At 36.9% G+C, this 23,614-nt stretch overlaps 1 protein-coding gene across 8 annotated transcripts in view; it reads right to left on the bottom strand.

Moving 5' to 3' along the window:
• Positions 1-3,266: 3,266 nt before the first annotated feature.
• Positions 3,267-23,614, bottom strand: part of CSRNP3 (cysteine and serine rich nuclear protein 3) — a 99,830-nt gene continuing 79,482 nt past the window's right edge. For 7 of the 8 annotated variants that reach the window (XM_040070047.2, XM_040070045.2, XM_040070044.1 and 4 more), the window contains 3 exons: positions 19,089-19,348; positions 14,357-14,653; positions 3,267-12,899 (listed from right to left, as the gene is read on the bottom strand). In XM_040070047.2, coding sequence (XP_039925981.1) covers positions 11,856-12,899; positions 14,357-14,653; positions 19,089-19,348 — 1,601 coding nt within the window. In that variant the 3' untranslated portion in view covers positions 3,267-11,855. The remainder of the gene's footprint in view (positions 12,900-14,356; positions 14,654-19,088; positions 19,349-23,614) is intronic. The other variant, XR_009208046.1, reaches the window with a different exon arrangement.

Below are 23,614 nucleotides of genomic sequence, written 5' to 3'. Positions count from 1 at the left end.
AATATTTGGCTGCATGATCAAATATAAAGCTGAGAATAAATCTGAAGGGGTGGGTATTAAAGGCTGAATAGGACAAAAACACACTAATAAGAAATCTGTTATTTTGTCCTAGTAATTAAGTAATATCACTACAGATAAATGCTAACTTAGGTCTGGTGGGTGAATGGATGATGATGCGGGTTTGGTTTTTTTTACTTCTATGATGGGGAGGGAGCCTGTCTGTTCGTAATTTAATGGTACCTGACTAATGAGTTCAGTTTCTGAATAAAAGCAAGAAAAATTCCTTTTAGTACTTTTAAGTCATCTAAAAGACAAAAAAAGTGTATAAGCAAGGACCAGTGATAATTTGCCAGAAGCTTTAACTCTAATTTACTTTTTGAGCTTGATAATGCCTTTGATTTATGTCTCACCTTTTGTAGGGTTTTTGGAGACACTTGTGAGAGTATCCCATGAAGTTAAAGCTGTACAACTTAAAATAACTAGATACAGAGTGAACAGAAATTGTTCAAAAAACTGTACCAGGAAAGGTTATTTATGACACTGAAACTGGAAGGTTGTGTAGAACACTGCTCAAAGATCTGCCTGTGTCGTCTGATAAATGTTTTAATTAAAATACAAAGTATTATTACTCTTGCAGATCAAGCCAATATTGGAAGGCCAATACGTGCACTTGATATAATGGGGCAGTTGAGGAAAAACAGAATGCAGGTCAATGAGAGAATTGTTGAATAGTATGACTACAGGATGGGAGATTACACAGAGAGCAGCTGTGTTGTGTTGTACCTTGGGTATGGAATGGAAACTCAGTGTCTGAGGAACCTGTTCTGGAAGACAAGGTATTTGGCATACCAGTTTAAAAGTATTGTTCTTTTAGTTCTCAGTTCATGTTCTACAGAAAATGCATTATTTTTAATATCACTGAAGGATAATTTCTTCATGCAACCTGTTTCTCTTACAAGCTTGTCACATTGGGATATGCACATAGGAAACATCATTTATCTACCCATTATCAGCTGGGTTTTTTCCATTAGTTTGAAATTTTTTTAAGAACATTTTAAACCAGGGTAGAATTTAAATTGCCATGAAACGAGTGTTCTGTTGCACTTGGAGGTAGGGAACCTCTTCCTAAGTAATGCTAGAGAAGCTCCACTTTGTATTTTTGGGGTCTTAGTGCAGATATAGCAATATATGTAGTTGTTTTTTGCAGAGATTAGGTAAAGCAATTCACCTATTTATTATATTTTGTCTTTAGTTCTAGATACGGAAATTAATTCTGTGATTTTAAAATGGTCATTTTAGATTTTCCTTTCATTTTTTGAGACTTCTTTTCTAGTCTAACATAGGACACTATTACAAAATACATATTATATGTAATATTTTACTTTTCAATATGTTAACTATCATAGTTCGTTAAACTGTGACATTTTAGTCTGTATTTTTGCAGTTCATTCTTACTTGGACTCCCCACTACCTGCCAGAAAAGAGGGAAGCTGATCTATAAATAGAGCTAAATTTTAAGTAACTTTTTGTTCTGTTTGAACATCCAAAATTAACTTTTGGGTCACACTGACTATTGCACTTCCAAATATTTGTGTGTGTGTGTACACACATACATAGGCATCATATAATGCTAGGAGAGCAATAATAGATCTGTAGATATGACTAGAAGTTTAGGAAGTTGGATTTTGTTTTGGGGTTTTTTTAGAGCTAATAAAAAAGCAGCAGCATCTTCTGGCTGTTGATAATGTTCTCTAGAAAGCGGATAATAGTTTCTAATAATTAGAAAGGCTTGCTGAAAATCAGTTTGCTGCAGAGGGGTTCTCTGGCTCTTTTATGTCTTTTTTTTTTTTTTTTTTAATTCAGATCTAATTTCAGTAATTTTATAATGCCCTTCCCTGCCCCTAAGAAGGGGACAAAGGTAAACAGTATTCCATACACAGCATGTAAAAATTCGTACCTCCATCAGATGGCTGTATAAACTACTGAGGGTTAACCTCCATCTCACTGTGCTCTCTTACACACCCAGGGAATGATCACAAGTGCTGAAGAAGGCTTGAGTTCAGGCCAGGCCAGTTCAGCCACACTCCCAGCAGGATGAAGCAGGTACTGGCACTTCAGGGCCTCTGCCTCTGGGCAGTAGTACTGCCTGAGAACAAGAGTCCCACTTGTTGCTTGTGGCTCCACTTGGTTATTGACACCATTCACTGCAGTGGGCATTTGCCAGCTCTCCAAACCTGAGGGATTTTATCCTTTGGAGTAATTGCTGCTTTACTCTAGGGTGAGTATAGAATACCATGAGCACGATTAACACATCAACTTACAGTTAAATTTTCCTAATTCTGAATTGGCATCCTGGGATCTCGAATTAGAACCAGTATTGAAAGTTGTTTTTACATTTTGTTTTATCAGTATAGCTTAGCAAGCCCTGGAGCCCTTATAGCCACAGTTCACAGCTATGCCAGAAGCAGTCTAACAGCAAATACGGGACTCCCAACAGACTACAGCCAAGTGATACCGTAATTCCTGTGAGAACTTTTATATAATCCAGAAAATGTCTCATCTTTATCAGTTTTTTAAATACAATTTAGTGATATATAATTTATCATATAAGCAAACTTAAGGACATCTTAATTTTTATAAATGTGCATCTCAGTTTAAGTAAACACCAGAATAAAAAGATAGCAGAGATTGTACTGTGATTGATAATTACTTTCTTAATGAAGCTATGTTGATCATCAGTTTTGAAAATAAGCAGTTGTCTTGAAATTTAGCAGTATTCTTTGAATATTGCCATTGAAATGGCCTGATGTATAAAATTACTGCAAATTGTCCAGCAGAGAGAGCTGTTGCAAAATTTTATTCCAACAGCTAGTTGTGGAAAACAATTTTTTTATGACCTTATTATGAAAATTCTAGGCATAGATGAATCAGGTAGAGTATTTCCATGGCCAAAGAAAATTGTAGGCAGTAGCATCATTAAAGGGCAAATGGATATACCTAAGAAGGCATTTGTTTATTTAATTTAAGTGGCATACAAGTATGTAGAAACAAAAACGCACATACAGAAGAATTCCACACAAACTGCTTCCCCTTATGCTATCAGACTATCAAGAATGGGAGAAATGCTTGAAATTTCACAGAGTGCCTTTGGAGGCTCTGCAGGTGTCAGGGAAGAAGTGCAGTACTAATTCTGGCTTTCTTGGGTGAGAGAGGCTCTCACCGACTGCACAGCAGAAATGAGACACAATGCACTGGCAGGCAGGATGTAACGTAGAAACCTGGTTTACTTCATTGCAAACAAATGGACAATATATATTGTACAATAGATAATAAAAATACAGCTGATACAAGTGCCACTAATTAACAAAAACCCTAATGTTAAGACTTAAAAATGCTCATTTTTGGAATATATACACTGCAGTAATAAGCCACAATAAATACATCAAATTTCATATCATTCATAATAAATACCGAAAATATAAATACAGAAGAATACAGTTAATTTGAATAAATTATTACAACGTAAGATCTAGGTTAAGTTCTGTTGAATATTATTGTAGCTTATATTACCCTTTGGCATCTTTGATGTTACAACTCGTTTAAGAAAAGGAAATTAAGGAAATGTGTAGTTCATGAAGCTTAAAATTATTTCCATATACAGATTTTAAGATGAACTTTCTTTCTCTTTGCTTCTTCAAACACTTTAAAAGCAGCAGTCCAATTAAATATCTTGCTTAATTGTTGAGACCTCCATAATTTTAGTATGCAAGATCATCTGTAATGGAAAATGTTAAGTATGTAACATAATTATTTTTCTCAGAAATTAGTAATGTTAGAAGTAATGTACAGATTACAAACTAATGGCTGCAATTACACATTTTTAGTAGTTCCATCTGAATGGATTACCTGTCTGAAAGACCATCAACTTAAGTGCTTCTGAATTTATGCCATGGTGTACTATTTATCACTTGCCAACACAAATTTCAAAAGCAATTTTATATTCTTGTGGGGATATATATATTTGTATGTATACAGAGAGAGATGAACCTGCTAAAAAGACAGGGTTGGACTATACAGTGTGAATGATAATATAGTCTGTTAAAACACTTTAAACATATAAAAGGTAATGTGTTGTTTCTGTTTGTGGGCGGGTTTTTGTTGTTGTTGTTGTTGGTTTGTTTTTGTTTTTTTGTTTGTTTTTGGTTTTTTTACAAAATTTCTATTAGTTATAGATTGAAACAAATCAAAATAACCAACTGCCATGTTTTATGTTAACAGGTACTAACCAGTACAGTTGCATTAATAATTTTATTTGTAAAAGGTTATTACACCAGAATGCAATTTAACTTAAAATACCAACTTTACTAAGACAATATTACAGGCTGAGAATCTTAGGAACAGTTTTGTCATCTACAGATTTTGACTATTTTTGCACTGTTAAATGTCTAGCGCTTATTTTACATCAAACACTTTAAAAACATATTTCACAAACTACACTCCAGATGCATTTCCATAGAAGTGCCTACAATCAGTCAATTAAAAGACGTGCCCAGTTATTAAGCCTTGTTTACGTGGGCAATTGAGACCTGAAGTATTTGTGTGAAATGGCTTGAAAAAACCCAGTATGCTATGCTTGCTTCTGGTTTTGAGAACCAGCTGCCAGTGCACATGATGATCTTTTCAAGAAGCTGAAAATTGGTGCTGAATCTCTATCTGAGACTCACAAATGGTTCTCTACAGTGATTCCCCCGTTACCCCAGCAAGGTTAACCTTCATCCACAATCCAACCCAAAATTTCATTTTTTAGAATGTATTTTAGAAGTTTAAGATGGAGAAACTTAAATACCTGCCATAATATACGAAGCCTCATTTGAAAATGGCAAGATAAAATGCTGATAATAGGACATTTTGTCTTTACTTTTAGCATCTCTTGCTAGCCGAGAAACTGGGTATATGAGAATACACTTGCCTGGGAGCAGAGTTAACTAAAATGATTTTGAACCTGTCTTTGAAATTGCCATCAGCAAAGAGTGACACGGTAGCAATGCTTCTAGGGTGTTGCTTTTTAGTTTTTTTACCCCATGCATTTGGATAAGTCTTTTATTTAATGGCCACCTGTATAACTCTGGTCTGCAAAAAATGTCATTTCCTGTTTCCACTGAGTTCATGTTTGGTTATAATATATTAAATACCAGAAACAGTATTTTGATCTAACATGGGCAAGCTTGTAGTGAATGTCCATATACTTTTCCATCCTTGCTCCAAAGACATCTTCATTTACCTTTTTCCTTCTGTTTTTTTTTTTTTTTTTTTTTTTAAATATGCTTTATTTTTTCCTTTAGAAGAAAAATAATCCTCATCAATCTGCCTCTTGCCTTAATTTTTATTTTCCTCTAAATTGTTCTTCCTGTTCTGCCTGCACTCACTCAAGTGTTTGAAGACAAAGGATTATCTTGATCCTTGTATTAGGACAATGTTGTGCATTTGTATCTTCCACCATTTTCCCTACCAAGAAAAGCTTAATCCCATCTTGATCGTTTGTTGGAAAAGAGAACAGCTAGAGAAGAACGTACATCAGAGACAAACATTTTTTGACTTAGGTCTACCGGATATTCATTCATGAAACAGATGTGTCATTTCTAAGCTCCAAATTAAAATAATTGTGTTAATAAAGTACAAAATTTACCTTTTGACTTTTTTTTTGTTGTTCCATCCCCAGCCTTGGATGAAGGACTATGGTCTCAATTGAGAAGGTGCAACACAGAGCACCAGGAATATGGTTCTCCAGTCAGTGGGACATTCTGAGGAGTGGATGTCTGCCTAACCTTAAAGACAGCAGTAGGGCAGTACATAATTTAACTCTCAGAATCACGGAATGGCCTGGTTTGGAAGGGACCTTTAAGACCATCTACTTCCAAACCCCCTGCCACTCACTAGAGCACCTTGTTCAAAACCCTACCCAACCTGGCTTTTCAGGATCTCATTCTCAGCACAAAGGACAGCAGAGTTCCCTTGTGCTTGATTGTAGAGAAAAGTCTTACTGTAGAACAGACCTCCCAGACACCAACAGGAAGGAAGGAATTAAAAAGAAAATACTAAGGCTGCTAACCAGGTGTTTTACAAAGCGGATGTGCATACAAAGTAAAATTCTTGGTATCAGCTATTATGGTAGCAGACAGGTCTTCAAAGATTTTATAACTTTTCTCCTTAATTGGAAACAATCTTCTGGTACATTTATTAGCCATAAAATTAAAAGCTGGTTTGGATTTCGGGGAGGGAAGAAACAGTGAAAAGGAAGAACCTGTGAAGAACTCAAACACTGTTCACTCAGCCATCTTTAAAACTACATTGCACTTCTTCATCACTTCACAATATTTGTACTTTGGATTTGACACTTCTTGGAGAAAATGGACAATAATTTGCACATGGACAATGATTACAGAGAATAGCAAAATTAAGAATATTAAAAAACCTTGAAACACCGAAAAGGCAAATGCTGAGATTTCTCATACCAAGGAACACATAAGTCAATTAGACTCTGTTTTGAAAATAACAGCTTTCTACCATTTTAAAAAAATAGTAATCAGATTTAATATTTTAGAAATAAATTCTATAGAATATATTCTCTGAGTTAATTCTAGATTTTTCAAAGTATTTTACATCAACTCTCCTGCAACCATAATAAAGCAGATGATAGAATTACTCTTTAAAGAGTCTCAGTGGGAAACATAACACCCCCGAATGCTTAAAGATTTTCTGTATCATCCTTTTCTGTTCCTGACTGTTTCAGGAAATAAAACAACTGGCACAATGATCATCTCTTTATAAAATTCACAAACTGTACCACTGGAGATCCTTACTGAGCAAATGCCTTTTAAAAGGATATCATGGGTCTGTCTTGCTTTATGTTTGAGTAATGACACCTGCATTGCTACAGGAGCAGCCAAAACAAGGAGTTTCAACTGAGAAAATTCAGCTGGCAAAAGAAGACAACCTGCAGAGGAGTAAGACTGCCTGTTGCTGCCAAGTATGGTGTTGCAGGAAAACTACAATCTTGCTGCTCAAATGTTAAGCACTAGATAGGTAAATGTTGTATATTCAACACAGCTTTTACTCTAATTTTTCACTGTGAAATTTACTTTTTAGCTTCTGCTCATTAATTGAGTCCAAGGAAAGGAGAGCTCATTTCAGCTGTGTTTCATGTTACTGGAAAATTTCTGGCCACTTCTGAGCTGGGCTGGGCTTTGTTTGGAAAGTGGCATAGTCTGCAGTATGAAAAATTCAGTTATGATGCCAGAACACGAGAATAAAATTATATTTTACCTATTCTATAGAATTACCACAGTATCTCCAAGTACATTACAAACCAGAGCACAGACAATGCGGTGACAGAACACGACAAAGGCAGTCTCCTGTGTCTGAGCCCAGTACTCTCTATCCAGTGTATCACATTTCTGTCAGGAACACCTGAACTAAATAAAAACCTTTATACATGCTCAATTTTGCATACAAATATATGTATACAATCTTTAACAAAGCAGCTGTGTTTGTGAAGGTACTGCCTGGGAGGCAGGGAAAACAACATGATCAGCTTATTAACACTTTTACTGAAATAAAACAGCCAGATCAGGTTAGAAACTGGATCTGGAATGGGATCAGTCAGCAATCTAGTGAGTAACAGCACCACCAAGACCAGACAGGAATCCTGCAGGATCCCACTGTTAACAGAGCAGGGGAGCAGCTGAATCTTATCTATTGCAAGTGGTAAATTACTATGGAGTGGAACCAATGGCCTTAAAATAAGCAAATGCCAACTCCAATTACGATTCACTAGGAGGAGCTTATGTAAATGAAAAATTGTGAAGCTTTACAAATCTAGTATTTTCTAATCTAAGTGGCATACAGCTCAACAAAGAATATTAGAAACTTCTACTGACCGGCTTTTAATTTTAAGGATGTTCCAACATGAGTTGTAGTTCTTAAGTAACAATTAAAATTGCTGTAATTGTGCCAATGAAATTCTCATTTCATGTCTAACATCAAATAAAGCTTTATATATATTTAACAATGCACCTTTTTGCAAGGGAGGTGAAGATCACCTTATAGGCAAAAAGGCATCTGCTTTTAGGCGCTGTTCCAGTAATGATCTGTGTGAAAATTCCAGTTTATTTCAAGAAAGGGAAATGCTTTTGTTATGACTTATTTTTGTGAGCAATGCAATATAAACACAAATATATACTGGGCTTCTTAGGAGTGTTTATCAGTAGCCAAATATCTTGGAAATAAAGCTGATAAAGACTGTCAGTAAAGTAGGTATTCTCACAAATAATACACTGTGTTGATTAAGAAGCAAATAATGCTGGTTACCATTTAGTAACATAATACTTTTATCACACAAAAACAGCCTACCCAAAATGAAAGGATTGTTTATCAACATGAATGTCAACCATCTCAGAAATTGGATACAGCATGTATTATTATATACTAGCTCAGAAAATATCACTGAAATATTTTCCATCCCATGACTTCAGCTTGCTTTTCCTTAAATGAAGAGTATGTTTTTTGTTCAAAAAAAAAACCCCATTCAAGTTTAATCAAGTGATGGGAAATTTGACTTTCACCTGATTTCTACATCCTACTCTAGATTTCAGCTAAATAATAAACCCACCTGTTTTGGTCAGGGTTTCAGCTATTTTTCCTATTATTTTTTTTGCCCTCTAATCAACTTATATGTGCTAGAAAAGGCTTTAGCTTTGTAATTTGCTGGCATGGATTTGGCTGGGCAACAGGTCTAACCTGTATTGAAAAAAAGAGAAGTCACTGGTTTTTTTCCTCAGGATGAATTTATCTCTGTTAGAAGGCTTGGTGGTATTATTAATAATAGCTACCAGGAACTCTCCATGTATTATAAACAGACTTGACTTTATAACTTGCTGTAAGAACTAAAGAAGATTTCTTTACTTTGTGTCTTGAGATCAAATCTTGATCACATAATATCATATTGCATCAAAAGAAAAGTATCATTAGCTACATTATCACCACCTAGTCAATTAGGAATATTTTTTCAACTTAAATCTTTATTCTGCACATTTTACTTTTTGACTCCCAGGAATGAGCTACTTCAAACACGGCAAAACAGCATATCACAAATGCTTTATATTGTCCCTGCTCCCTCTACCTCTCTCTTTCAAGGTACTGCTTGTTATCCTATGCTGCAGGCTTTAGAGAATTTGGCTGTATTCGCCTGTGATGCCCCAATGGTATGGAACATACACATCCAAATACTCAGAATTTTTTACAGATGCTAATATTACAGAGGATTGGGATGAGAAATCTGTGCCAATGGAAATAGTAAATAACCATCACCTCAATATTTACAACTAGCTGAGAAGAATTTTATAATGTTAATCACTTACTGTGCTTGCTGATATTATTAAAGATCTTCTTTTTAATATGAAAGCACAGGGGCCAAGAAAACAATTTCTTATTGCTCAGTAAGGGCATGAATAACAAAGCAAAAGATTTCATTTAACTTTCCCCTGAGTGAAATACCCCGGAAAAGTGTGTGTGGTTCTCTGACACATTCTGAAGTTAAAAGAGCTGCTACTGATCCTCATCTACTGTCCCAGCTCAAGCAGAAGAGATTTGTGCTTTTGGTGCTGGTGTTAAGGGAGAGTGCCTAATTTAAGCCCACTGTTAAAGCAAGAACCCTACATACACAGAGACATGTGCCATTAGAATACCTTGAACAGAATAATCTATTCCGAAGTTCAGAACTTTAGGGATTAGCACATTTCTTTTTAAAAATCATGGGTATTTGCTGTATGGCATTGGAGAATACAGGCACTTACCTGGCTATTCAGCCTTAAGAGAAAGAGACTAGAGTGGTCTGTGACTGTGAGGAACAGAGGCCGTGGAACTGCTGAGCCAGATAACCAACATGAGTGCGCCTTCCCAGGAGATGGAATACGTTGCAAGTTTGGAATCCAGTGCCTAAAGAACTAGACTTTTCAATGCAGTTCATATAAAACATGTAGGACTTCTTGTGGAAACAAGTAAATAAAAAACCTTTCCAGCTACTACATGGAGTAAAAATATTTTGCTAATTTAGCATAAATATGAGAAATCACTTTGCCCAGATTTCATATAAAAACAAGTAAGTTAGCTCTTTGTTTGAAAAGCATATTTTACATCGGCAGCTTTTCTACTGGAGTACTGTACATGATGTTTTAAAGAGCTTCTAACCAGAAGAGTCACTGTTACAGAGATAAAATTTACACTGTGTTTACGTGCACACTGTTAACCATCTAGATTTGACACACAGAAATTAAGATGCTGATCCTTATTTTGACAAACAAGACAGGCCTACATTTCAACTACTTGATGTATAACAAATGAAATTTCAGTATTAGATGAATAAAAATGCTGAAATTGATTTTGAAATCAAAATAAGGCAGTGCAGAATTACCAGTGCAGAGAAAAGCTGGTTCCTATGCCTTCTTTTCTAGACAAAAGCAAGGTTGTTTAATAAATTAAAGGTACTTTCATTCCCATTTCATTTAAAAACAAGTAGATCACAAGGTAACGGATATCCATAGGATGCACATGTTCTTTTACAAAATTTCTGAAGCTATTCTTCCTCACTGAACGGACTGTTTCTTAGTAAGACCAAATGGTACTAAATTTGAGATACAATCAGAAGTCCACAAAAGCCAGCCTGGTATTTCATAAAAATTTAGGCAATCTAGACACTTCAACAATTTTTTCCATGCTTTATTTAAACTTTGATCAGTAAGGCTCTGCTTTTATAAACTGCAAACTGACATATTCATAAATTGGCTTGGGAAAAATGTACAGGTTTTGTTACAGTGAGTTTTAAGATCTTACATTGCCTCAGGGTCTGGAGCTATGGCATTTCTCCGAAGAGGTTCACAGTTCCCGCAGTTCGTACAGTACTGCAAAGTGGCACTAAAGTGCGTAGGTATCTGAACCGTGGCTGGGCTGAAGGTGCTGTGTGAGCTTAAGCTACTGCTTTGCCCTTATATACAAGATCGTTTCTCTTTGGGGAGGGGGTACTAGTTCTGGAATCCCACTGATTTTAGTTTTAAATGGAGGATTGTCTAACTTTCTCTATTCTAGAAGATGTAAATGCCTCCTTCCTGACTCTCTGTTTGTCAAGAATAGTAAAAGAGAAAATAGTACACTCTAAAAATGCATTTCAAGATGATTTATCAGAAATGGTGTTACGAAAAAATAAGGAACAATACAAAGTACTCCAGATGAAAAGTGGACATGCTCTTTGTAAGCAGCTATGGATCTTCTGCTCAAATGAACATGCTGTTCATTTTTATCAAAACATGAATCTTAAACTACCATAAATAAAATACATACAGTACAGAACAATTAAAACTTTTTTTTTGTACAGTAGTTACTTTTACATTAAACTTACCATCTTTTCAGATATGTTGAAAATTAGGACTCTAAACATGATTATTTCAAAGTACCATTTTTAACAATCTTGCACAGGCCCGACAGTCAAAAACGTGAAGTTTTGATTCAGATAGCTTGGCAGGTTTCACATATGTTCACAGGTAGGCTACTTTGAAATATGTTGGGTGTGTTTTTTACTTATCTGTTTAATTTTTATCAAAAAAAGGATTTGATTATTTTTATGTAAATCTTTACATGAACTGGTTTTGTGCAATACCACTGCCAGTGTAGCTTGCGAAAACAAAGTATTTCTGGAACATTGACTGTAGTCCAAGTGTTGTCTACCTCTTAAAAAAGTAAGTTTCTAGGAAAATCCAATGGGAGTGAATTTTAACACAGGAAGTCAGTCCTACAGTAATTTAATATTAAACAGGTACTGTCTCTACCACTGGTGATTTGATGCACTCTTCGTGCAGTCTGCTCTTTTCTGGGAGGTTTAGTGAATTTTCAGCAGGGTGTTCTTGCACGTGACTGCCACCATTCAAAGCTGAAACAAAGCCATCTTGAGAAGGACCTTTCAAGTATGAGTGAAATTCCACTGGCGGGTGACTCGGCCTATGCTCAGTGTATAAACTGTTACAGGGAGCACTGCCATCCCCTTCAGAAGATGAGCAGCAAACAATCACTGAGGGGTTTGCAGAAGGGTAATGAGGGCTGCTGAAAGTTTCCTCTGACTGCCGTGTGTAGTCAACAAACTGTTCTGAAGTCATGTTGTAAGGCACCAGAGAAAGACTACCGTTCTTGACAGCATCCCTTTCTGAGTAAGTCTCACCGATCTGGTTAGCAGTGCCAGCAACGTGGTTCTCTATTTGGTAATACAGAGTTGAAGAGTTAGTATAGTATGAGGCATTTTTAGAGTGGTTTTCATGCACAGCAGTTCCATCAGAGTAGCAAAGGACAGAAGGAAGAGGCACCATATCAGCATGGGAGCTCATACTTTCCACAAAATCATCTGCTTTTTCTTCCTCCTCATCTTCCTCCTCATCTTCCTCTTCCTCTTCATCATCATCTGATTCACTAGGGGCTAAACTCTGTGTACTAGAATCTGTAACTCCACTACAAAAGCTACTCCCATCTTCCTCTTCCTCCTCTTCCCCTGGGCAGTCCAAGTCCTCGGCTGACTGGGAATGCATAACTGCAGCCGGGGGTTCGGTTTCAATCTCAAAATTTTCTGCAATTGAATATTCAACTGGATGGGGTCCCGGACTCATGGAACTACTGTGTGCACTTATCTCAGTGTGACAGCCATTGAGTGCTGAAACTTGCTGCTCTCTATTTTTCTCCAATTCAAGTTTCATTATTGTGTGCAAAAAGTGAGTCCGTACACGGATGGGGTTAAATTCGATTCTACCTGCTGTATTGCTACACCCTTCTTTAGTGCAACCGCATGGGAAAGACATACGATCCACCTTTTAAAAAAGAGAATACAGATTAACAACAGGAAGCAAAAGCCTGGTGACATGACAGAGCCTAGACAGCCCAGAGAAATATGAAGGTGAAGTGGGATTGAGAAATGCTGGTACAATTAGTCAAAGCTAATAATCATTCAGGGAGTCAGCCCTAGAGTTTAGCAGTACGAAGAGAACAAGGGGCCTGGACATGCTCCACTATTGCAGAGAAGGGGAAAAATGATTCTGTTCAATAGGTGGAAGTATTACACAGTGGAATGAAAAATAGGTAGCTTTTCAATTTCTCTATCTGATACAGCTTCATTTTGTGCTCAAATCCAGGCAAAAGTGTTACCAGAAACACCTTAAAATTTGGTAAAAATCACCCACTGAAACATAATGAATGATATACAGAAACCTTTATAAAGTCACCAATGGGGACACCTGATCTCAGAAAACTGCAACAAAAACTCAAGTGCATTTTCAAAGGTAATCCAGTCAATTCTAAATGCAATACTGTAAGATCAACAGACTGGGCACAGGACTTCTATATCTAATATCTTAAATTTCTGAAAATGAAACTGAATCCATGCGTTGGCAAGTTTGATTAGACAGCCTAAGGTCTGTGACTTTCATCTGTACTGTAACACCTAAACATCAAATATACGCAGGAGAACCACACAACACAATCCAGCACATCTTCCCCACATGTGGAAATGAAAACAGGAACAGCAAAGATAATGTATTATTTTAAATAGCAGAGAAAGTTTATCTTGGGTTTATGAGATGATGAAAAATGTATTCAGTAAGAAAACTCAGATGCACAACAGCAACTCAGCAGAACTAGCACAAAATATCTTTTAGCCAACTCTTTGGGGCACATACAGCTGACACTATGGAAATGTAAAATATAAAATACCTCTTCAGTCTGCAGAGTAAAAACTTACCTGCTACATTAGCAGATACCGTTTTACAGCCTACATGCAAATCTATCACGCACACATTTTAAGTATCATGCATGTTACATAAAGGACAGTAATGCAAAATGTCATTTATTGTTTCCCACAGAGTTTGGACTATAATTCACATTTGGAGTGTTTGCTAATTGTCTCTAAAGTAAAAGGTATTATCCCGTCTGAAATCTGTAGGCTACTTATTATTCTGTTGTCTGCATCTGCCTACTTAGATAAAGGCCTAAAAGGAGTATGAGGAGCAGAATACTTGTCTAAGAACAAAAAAACACCCTAAGCCATGTATGTGCCAAAAATCATACTAAAGATATTTTAGGAGATTGTATTGATTGCCCACTACACACAAAACGGGGCCTTAAAAAACGGATTGAACATCCACAAGTGTTATTGCCTAATATTTAATTTCCAATAGTTTTAACTTCAAGAACAAAAAGTACATGTGTGCATGGACACACACCCTTCCCCCTCCACAGACAATTAAATAATGACAATAATGTAGACATTTACCTGACATTTTATGCCTGCAAGACTGCAGGTGCAAGTTTCTGGGTCACAGAACACACGGCAGTCACAGCCACAATCCTCTCTGGACAGGCGGATGGCTCGCAGCTCGTGCTTTTCTTCCACGTCGATCTTCTTCACTCCAGAAGCCCGCAGCAATGCCCGCCGCTTTTTTGTAGGCAGGGGTTGGAGAAAAAAGTACTCATCTACTTCAGTGTTGTCTAGATCAATATCATCATCAGAAATGTCATCCAGAGTCAGTGTATTGGCTTCCTCAGATTCCACCGTACCGTTCTTTGTCATCTGTTGCAAGGAACAATTAACAAAGTCCTTAAACGATGCTCACACGTACGTCACGTCATGGATGTCAATATGTGAAATGCATTATCAATGTACAAAGCTGTATGTAAAATACCTGCATGGCTGCCAGGAAGTTCCAGAAAATGACCACAGAGAGGGTGACCAGGCATTTCTTTCACATTTAGAATATGAATTAAATACACTTTTTAATACCAGGTTTGTAATGAAGGTAAGAAATTATCTGTTCTTTATTTACCTAAATTTATTGTTTGCCATTAGCTGCTAGATCTTGCTGGAATTTTAGTTTTTTCTGTGTTGGTTGACAAGATAATTTTTGAGACCTTAATTGATTCCTGTCTCTGAGCTCTCTGAAATTCTTAAATATCCCTTTTGACACAGCAATGATTCTATTGACATGGGTTCAGATTATGATGCATCACAGGTTTGTAAAATATCTTTTATGTACTACTCCATTTTCTGTTACACATTTCACATTACACTGGTAAAAGAGGGGGTAATACCTCCCTAAACAGTTCTGCCTGGCCCTGGGACGAACAGGAGATTTATACCAGGTATTTCAATGTATTAGTTAAGTAAGGTAGGAAAAGCAACTTTAGAAGTGCCATTTCGGATTGAAATATTCAGGCTGAGTTGTGTGTATAGTAAGGTAATGGCACTCTTGGTTATATCTTTTCATTTTACATTGGCAAAGTAAAACTAAGTAGAGTGTACTTCTGTTTCTTTGATTTCTTTGTTTGTTTGTTTAATATATAATAGGGAAATGACCTGCCTAAGAAATCTGATTTTTCTAGTTTTATATACACAAGGCTCAAACCACTCCTTAAGCAAATCACTGTTATTTAATCTAAGTTTGAAACTGTGCAGGGAGAAAAATTCTAATCCCTGCTTCTATAATTAGTTTACTATTTTATTCAATTACTGTTTAATAAAAATTAACTTTTAGAGCTCTTCCCCATGAGGCGAATGCTGTAACTGGACAGCACATAAAGGGACCTACAGAACCATACCAATCCTGTTACGTACTTCTCCTCCTCCTGCAAATCTTAGCCACTTTGCTCCACAGCAGCAGAGCAGTAAGGACTGGCCTCCAGTGATGTGCTGAATGCCACGTGCATCCAGCAGACTGGAACATCAAGCTGTGGCATCAGCCAGCAGTTTGCCATTTCAAAGCACCTCAGCTCCTGACTCCTTTGCAGGATGATTTCCTTGTTGTCTCCTCTAATTTTTTTTAACTCGATTTTGCCACATAGAGAACAAATTAATTAATAAGAGGAAAGAGTCTAACATTTCTCAAAAAAGTAACTGGGTTAACTACATAGGGAGGCAGATTACCAAAAACTACCAAATACATTTTCCACAAATTCAGGGGAACATTAAGCTCTCTTGATTGTCATAATATTGTTCATCTGAATTAAACTTTTTAAACAAGTTCTAAAGGAGAAAATACTTTCTACCCACCAATTTGTATGTTTTAATGCAATGCAAAAAAATAAAAAAACAGGGAAGCTATAATTAAAAACCACACTGAAGATGTTACTTTCTATTTATATAATGGTTCTCAAATAGAAAAACCTCCGACTAAATGTCATTCTACTCCATTTTCTCATTTTCTTCATTTTTTTGTAATGTACAGTAATTTTTAATGCAAATCTTGATTAGCACATTTTCATTAGAGGAATAATAATTTTGCTGACATAACTGCTGACACTGTCACCTTAGAATGCCACACTTCCTTTTATATTAATTTAGAAACTATGTGAATGACCAAGCAGTTCTTCCATCTCTGTAATGAAAAATCAGCAAGGCCCTGTTTTCTTAAGCAAACAAAACATGCTTGTTGCTTTACAGTGACTCTTCACTAATTCAGCAAGGCCTGGATTTTCTTTTCATGTTTGAAATTTTCCTTATTTTTAAACCCAAGCACATACTCAGGGATGCAACCAAACTGAGTTTAATGGACTAGTTAAAACAGGAAGTTTTCTGTTGCCTATGTTTTTATACATGCTCCAGATGAAGAGGAATATTCTACCCTAGTAAAAGATTTAACACCGGTAAGATGCAAATAAAGAATGCAAATAAGGCTTTCCTTATTCACTGAATACTTATGAAGAGATTTTGCAGACACTTAATAATCTTAATAATCATCCACTCAAAAAAGTGAGTGGAAAGATGGAAAAACACGTATTTGGAAAACAAGCAGGAAGTATGGTCTGTCCCCAAACCAGTCTGGGCTGAAGTGAACTAAGTTAATGAAGAAAGGAGATCCATCCCAGCCTAGAGGAGGGTTAGGAAAGGATCAAGAGCCAAACTCTAGAGCACAAGAGGCTAAAAGGCCTCATCTACTCTTTCAAGGTAAATAAGACCTGTGATTTTTCTTGATTTACTTTCTAGCTAAGAAAAGAAAAGTGAAATATTTGTGTGCTTGACTATTTTTTACTCACTCCACTGGGTATTCCTCTCTTTGAGCTGATTCTTGGAAGTCAGCCAAGGGATCTACAGCTAGTTATCAGTTACACAGCACAATTCACACTTGATGCTCTGAAAATCCTGTGATGTGAGATGTTACAGGTATAACCTCTATCAAGTGGTAAGTCACTACATGCTACCAGCCTTTGGTTTCCAACCTGTCGAAATACCTGTCTTTGATTTGCCTTTGTCCTGAGTGGTTTTATGTTTGTTCTATGACAGTTCAAATTTTATCACCTTATGAATTTATTTAAGAATCGATTTAGCTATGAAGAAAACCCCAAACATTTAGGAGACTGACAAAATTAATAACAAATGTGAGGATCATGCACACTTCATCAGGCCATGAGTTCTGAGACACAGAACTCATGAACTCATAGTTCATTCTATGGAAAAAAATGATTAAAGGCATTTCTTCAACTTGGAGGGTGCCAATTTGCTATAGAACTATAGAAAAAAAGATGTAGTATCACAAAAGAAGGGGATGTGCAGCAAAGAAGCTCAGTTACAGTTCTAAATACTGTTCACTTTTAATTACAGGATTAATCTGAAAACGAGTCAAAAATATAAGCAACTCAACCCATGACAAAAAAAACGGAAGTTCTGCCACCAGTTTTAAAGCAGCAGAAGGAACACACTCCCTTTCCCTGTTCTCCTTTACTCAAATACAGTTTCTTTCCTCTCCTATGTTGTATTCGAAAGGACAGCTTTATTGGGAAGCTGGCCCCAGGAGGGCCAATGCTATCCCTGAGGTGCCTCAAGGAAGTGTGGCCAGCAAGTCAAGGGAGGTGATCCTGCCCCTCTGCTTGGCCACATCTGGAGTACTGTGTTCAGTTCTGGTCTCCATAGTTCATGAAATACAAGGAGCTACTGGAGAGGGTCCAGTGGAGACCACAAAGATGGTTTGGAGTCTGAAGCATCTCTCTTGTTAGGAGAGACTACGGGAGCTGGGCCAGTTTAGTCTGGAGAAGGCTGAAAGGGGATCTCATTAATGCACATGAATATCTCAAAGGGGGTGCCAAGAGCATGGTGTCAGACCCATTTCAGTGGGTCAGCCCAGCAGCACAACGAGGAACAATGCCCATAAACTAAAACACAAGAAGTTCCACCCCAGTGTGTGGAAGAACTTTTTTACACTGAGGGTGGCAGAGCACTGGAACAGGCTCCCCAAGGAGGATGTGGAGCCTCCCTCTATGGAGACATTCCAAACCCACCTGGACACATTCCGGTGTCACCCGCTCTAGGTAAGCCCTGCTTTGGCAGGGGCTGTTGAGTAGATGATCTCCAGAAGTTCCTTCCAATATTAAAAATTCTGTGATCCTGTGAAAGTCAGCCAGGATTTGTACTGACTAGCTAAACTGATATAGCTGATTAATGTATGAGACACATTTCTTCTTTAATGGACATTCTTTGGCGTAGTAGTAAAGACACACAATCATAAAAATTGGTATACTGCAAATGAAAACATTTTAGTTTCTTACTAAAAACTTCTTTAGTTTCTTTATCACTGTTTCTTATTTTTTCCCAAATTCACTCAAGTTGGCCAAGAAAAGAAGCTGTTTCACTTTCTGCACCTATAATGTTACCATTCCCTTCTCTAATAGGCCGTCAGGCCTGCAAGACTCACTCTCTTCCTGGCATTTCCTGGACACCTTGTTCAAGGCTAACTTACACCACTCTCTGCTTTTATTTTCCTCTCTGTAGAAAACAGGGAGTAAACAACGACCTCCCTGTAAAGCACTTGGAGGTACACAGCAATAACAAGAGCACTTGGTATAATCAAACAAAAATGCATCTTCAGTAAAATTAGAAAACCCCAGGAAAAAATCCATTTCAACTGAACATGGAGCTCACAGAACGTTTTCTTTAACGCACACACCTTGGGGCCATATAGCTCTGACACTGTTCATTTAAATTAGGGCAAAGACCAAAGTCTTAGGCTAAGTTTTACCTTTAACTTTAGAGAATTGAGTTTTTCCTCCCTCAGATGCTCTCTCAGCATCTCTCGGTGAAGCCGCTCCTGTTCCATGGCAAACTCCCCCAGCGTATACTGGCGCACACTGTTGTGGCGAGTGGACATTCCCAGTGTACTTCCTCCTTGGCTGGGAACACTGGTGAAGCCTTGCCTTCTCGTGAAGTAATACACAGTAACACAGTTAAAATGGACATTTTTTGTTCTCTTCCGCTTCTCTCTCTTCAGGATGGAAGACGCTGGAACAGAGGCAGATTTCTATGTGAGTGGTAAGTGGCAGTCAGGTAGCAGATGTGTTAAGGTAAAGGGAGCTGCATAAGGGACAGTACCTGACTACACAGACACCGTATTCCAAGGTGACAATAACAAGAAAGTAACGTTAGAAATATTTACCACGTATGCAAACCTAGAAGCTACTACAAGCTTTTACAGTCATGAACACCACTGTCTACTTCAGAACAAAAACACCTGGCCAGGAAAATTTTTCTTTCCCATCACATCATGAAAATGTTTTATCATTTTACCAAGGAAGCAACTGAGTATCAGCAAAAGAAACCTCTTTCAGTGTCACCACACAGATGGTGATCCACTGACTCGCACCTCTTCTAACCCCTGCCAACAAAGTTGCACAAGGCAGCAGAGATCTACATCACCACAGCACTGGGTCACATTGACAGAAAAGACTAGTACATCTTATAATCTAATTTGTGATAAACTGATGTTGGAAAAACTATAAAAGCAGTATGTCTAGTGTTTCATACTGTCTCAAAAATTCATACCACCATCGTCACTACTGAATGATACAGAAATAATTCTGACTAGCAGTCAGACCCACTTTGTTTTTCTTTACCTTCATCCTTCTTTCTGCTGCCGTCCACTGAATATGTGTGTGTATATAATCAAATGTGTAGAATTTTGACAAAAAATTAAATCTAGTCTTTTCTAACTCTTTCCTGATTCCACTCACACCTGTGCTCAGGTTAATAAACATATGCAGTAACATATGAAACTTGTTTAAAAACAAATGCCAAATATTAACTGTTAAATATTCTTCTTTTGGTTCTACAGACACTTTAGCAACTCCTTCCCATGATACTGATCTATTGTTTCTCATTGATAATAGCTGTATGCCTTTAGAGGAAAGAAAAAAAGACACACAAACCTTAGAGAAAGGTAAGGGACACTCCTTGATTTTTAAGATGAGCAGTCCAATTTATTTAATTTGTTGCAAAATAGCAACAGGTTGCTGAGAATGCAACTTGCAAGTCATTGCTTTGCAGTGTGTAGGCAACAACTGCAGGTGTGTGCAGGTATGAATGAGAGACCTCCTTACCAGGATTCAGGCAGTAAAATGACTTAAAAGGTGCCTGACCACTCTTGGAATCATTCTATAAAAGCAGTAAGACCAACAAGATGTACACTGATAATCTGGAATTCCACCATTTCTAAAGAAGGGATGCACTTGGCTTTCAAGGTCTGGCTTTGTAACAGGTCTGGTAAAACACAGTTCAGTCTCTATTATTATTATTATGTTATGAAATGTTAATCACCACAAACGTAAATCCACAACCTTCTACATGAAAACTGTCAAAACCCCCAGCATCATCTACCAAACTGTGTGAAAACCAACTGTATTAGAAAATAAAGCCCTGTATCCAAATTACAGACAGTGTAATCCTACAGACACTACCACAGAACTCTCTGTGGCTCACTGAAACACGATTACTTTTCCTAAATATTAATAAGCTGCTGAAAATATGGTTTGCTATATAAATAACAGGTACTTCAGACCTCCTGCAGGTATGCTGGATTATAAATATAAAACAAATAAATAAGATCAGGTCCTGTTACTCACATGCTCCCAGTAAAGTGTGTTACAAAAAAAGGTGTACGATGTACAAAGGGAAATCAAAAGATAAATTCTATTACATTTGGCATGCTTAACTTACATCCAAGTTGAAGCAAACCTCATATCAACATAGCTTGTCAAAAATGTTTATAGGAAGCCTTTAGTGAGAGGTTATTTCATTAGCAGACTAGTTGATGAGGATGCTTCAATTTTGCACTGTATTAAATATAGTTTTAATATGCTGTTCTTTTTCATATATACCACAGTTCCAAAACAAACCCACCTTTAATAAAACCAATTTTTTAGCACTTGTAAGATGGGGTAATTTTCATACTGAAACATTCTCTTTCAATGCAACATAAAAGCAAATACTTTAAATCAGAATCAGCACTGCCAACATGCTCTAATACACAAGAAAGTGCACATAAAAAAAAAAAAACAACCTTTTTCTGCTGAAGGAGGTATATCTAAAACATTCTGGGGTGTATCTAATTTCTGATAGAACAGTATCAGTATTACTTGTATCTCAACTGGCTGATGCCTCTGTTTCAGAATAAATACTGGCAGCTACTGAAAGGCAGGCAGCTTTTTCGCCAAATAAATGAACCAGCCACAAATTAAATGAGAAATAAAACTATTATAAAATACTCAAGGAAAGAAAAGTTGCTCTTGGGAAAAAAAAAAAAAATATATATATATATACATCCATATGTTTCATTAAGAAATTGACGATAATTGCACCTGTAAATCTCACAAGTTGGACAATCACACAAACCTTTGAATCCTCATCAATAAACCTTAGTATCTATGACACAGGTTGGTGTTGACATTAATCTGGTTTAGATCTTAGCTGTGGAACTCCTTACAGGGCTGCTTTACTGGTAGGAATGACAAATGCTGCAATAAAAGCACTTCTGTTTTTTGAAGCCTGTCCACCCCTTTATGGTAGAGATACTATCATACTAATGGGTAAATATAAATAAATTACCCTTAAGTTTTATTCACATACTACGCACTAACATTAATAGCTAAATGAAGCTAGGCAGAAGATTCTAAATCACTAATCTAGTGATTAGTTACTCCCAGATTTAAAAAGAAAAAAAAGTCATCTCTGATAAAAACTAGATACCATGAATGAGCTTTTACTCTATGTGCATTTTTGCCCATGTGTGTGCATCAAAATTTAGAACATGAATTACATGCACTGCCATATATTTATGCCTAAAAGTTCAGTCAGCAGTCTCTCAGTAAAGACTGCAGATGTCATGGGCTGACTTAAAGAACCCACTAATGCATGTCTTCATTTTTTTATAGTTCTTACCAGTCTCAGTAATTAAATTGTCAACACCATACCATCAGCTGTTTGTTTGTGGGTTTTTTGATATATCACTGATTGAAACTGTGTCAAAATAGAATTAAGCTGGACTTCATGAAAATGTTGACATACAGTAACCGCATCGTCACTGGCACTGTAAATTCAACACTAAATTGAAGACATGGATGAAGACAATGTGAGAGCTGACATACATTTGTTGTACATGCCATTAAAGTTTGTGATGTTATTTATTAATGCTATAGTTCTGAGTCAGACAAAGTATATAACAATCTGTAATTAAACACGCGTGTAAACATTCAGAGCCCTCAAAATACACGGGATTACTTTATCTGGGACACATACTATCTTTTGGTAGATCTCATTAAAGGGCAGAATTAAGGCCCTGTGAAGAACTCCACAGTCATCTCCTGAATGCTACTGTCAGGAGGAGTTAGAATACATTCATATTTATGCGAACGTTGCTTACAAGAACAGAGCTGGCAGGAGCTACAGGAATTTACAGGAATGTATTTGATTACTCAAAAGCACAGATTAGAATGTCAGGGAGGAGACATGAAAATTGTGACCACCTCAGCTACCAAGGACACAGAAAGAAGCACAGTCAGCACGGCAAAGCACTGTGTTCTTGCTCTATTACACTTCCTAAAAATCTCTGAGCAGAGGGCTTGCCTTGATGTGAGCTCAAAAATATTATTAGATATTGAATGAAAATGTTGAATGTTTTCCAGTGTCAGGGACAAAGTGCTCTATAACTGATTCAAACCCTTTGCTTCAAGCCAACTAAAACAACTATCACCTTATCAAGAGTCAGGGGCATTTATTATTTTTTATGCACTGTACCTTACACAGTATGTTAAATCTGCTGGAATCATTGCTAAGGACACTGCTTAACTCAAGACAGATAGAAAAACTGAAAAAATACATATCTTCTGATCTATTAGAAAGCATGAATATACACCCAGCAAAATTTACTGAAAATTTGAAAAATTTGGGTTTTATCATATTTAGTCATCATTTATTTCTTGTATCTTGGGAACAGAGGTCATCATTGGCCCATCCACCTCTCAAATCCCATGAAAAGTAGTTTTCTAGAGGGGAAAATCGATATATTTTACTAGCAGTCCAATGTATGCTTAAAAGAATCACCCAAGTTTCATTTGTATATGAATTGTAACAGATGCAGTAGGTAAGCAAGAGCAGTAATGTGCTGGCAGACTGAACAAAGCTTTCCTGACTTGCTCTCTCATATGTCCAAGGCACCATGCAGCAGCACTGTCCCTTTGCCTTTCAACATCCTCATTCTCCCAGCTGGACAGCGGA

Source organism: Hirundo rustica, chromosome 7 (assembly GCF_015227805.2).
Source record: "Hirundo rustica isolate bHirRus1 chromosome 7, bHirRus1.pri.v3, whole genome shotgun sequence".
Lineage (NCBI taxonomy): Eukaryota > Metazoa > Chordata > Aves > Passeriformes > Hirundinidae > Hirundo > Hirundo rustica.
Note: the sequence above shows the minus strand (reverse complement) of the source record. Positions and strands in the feature narration are given on the sequence as shown.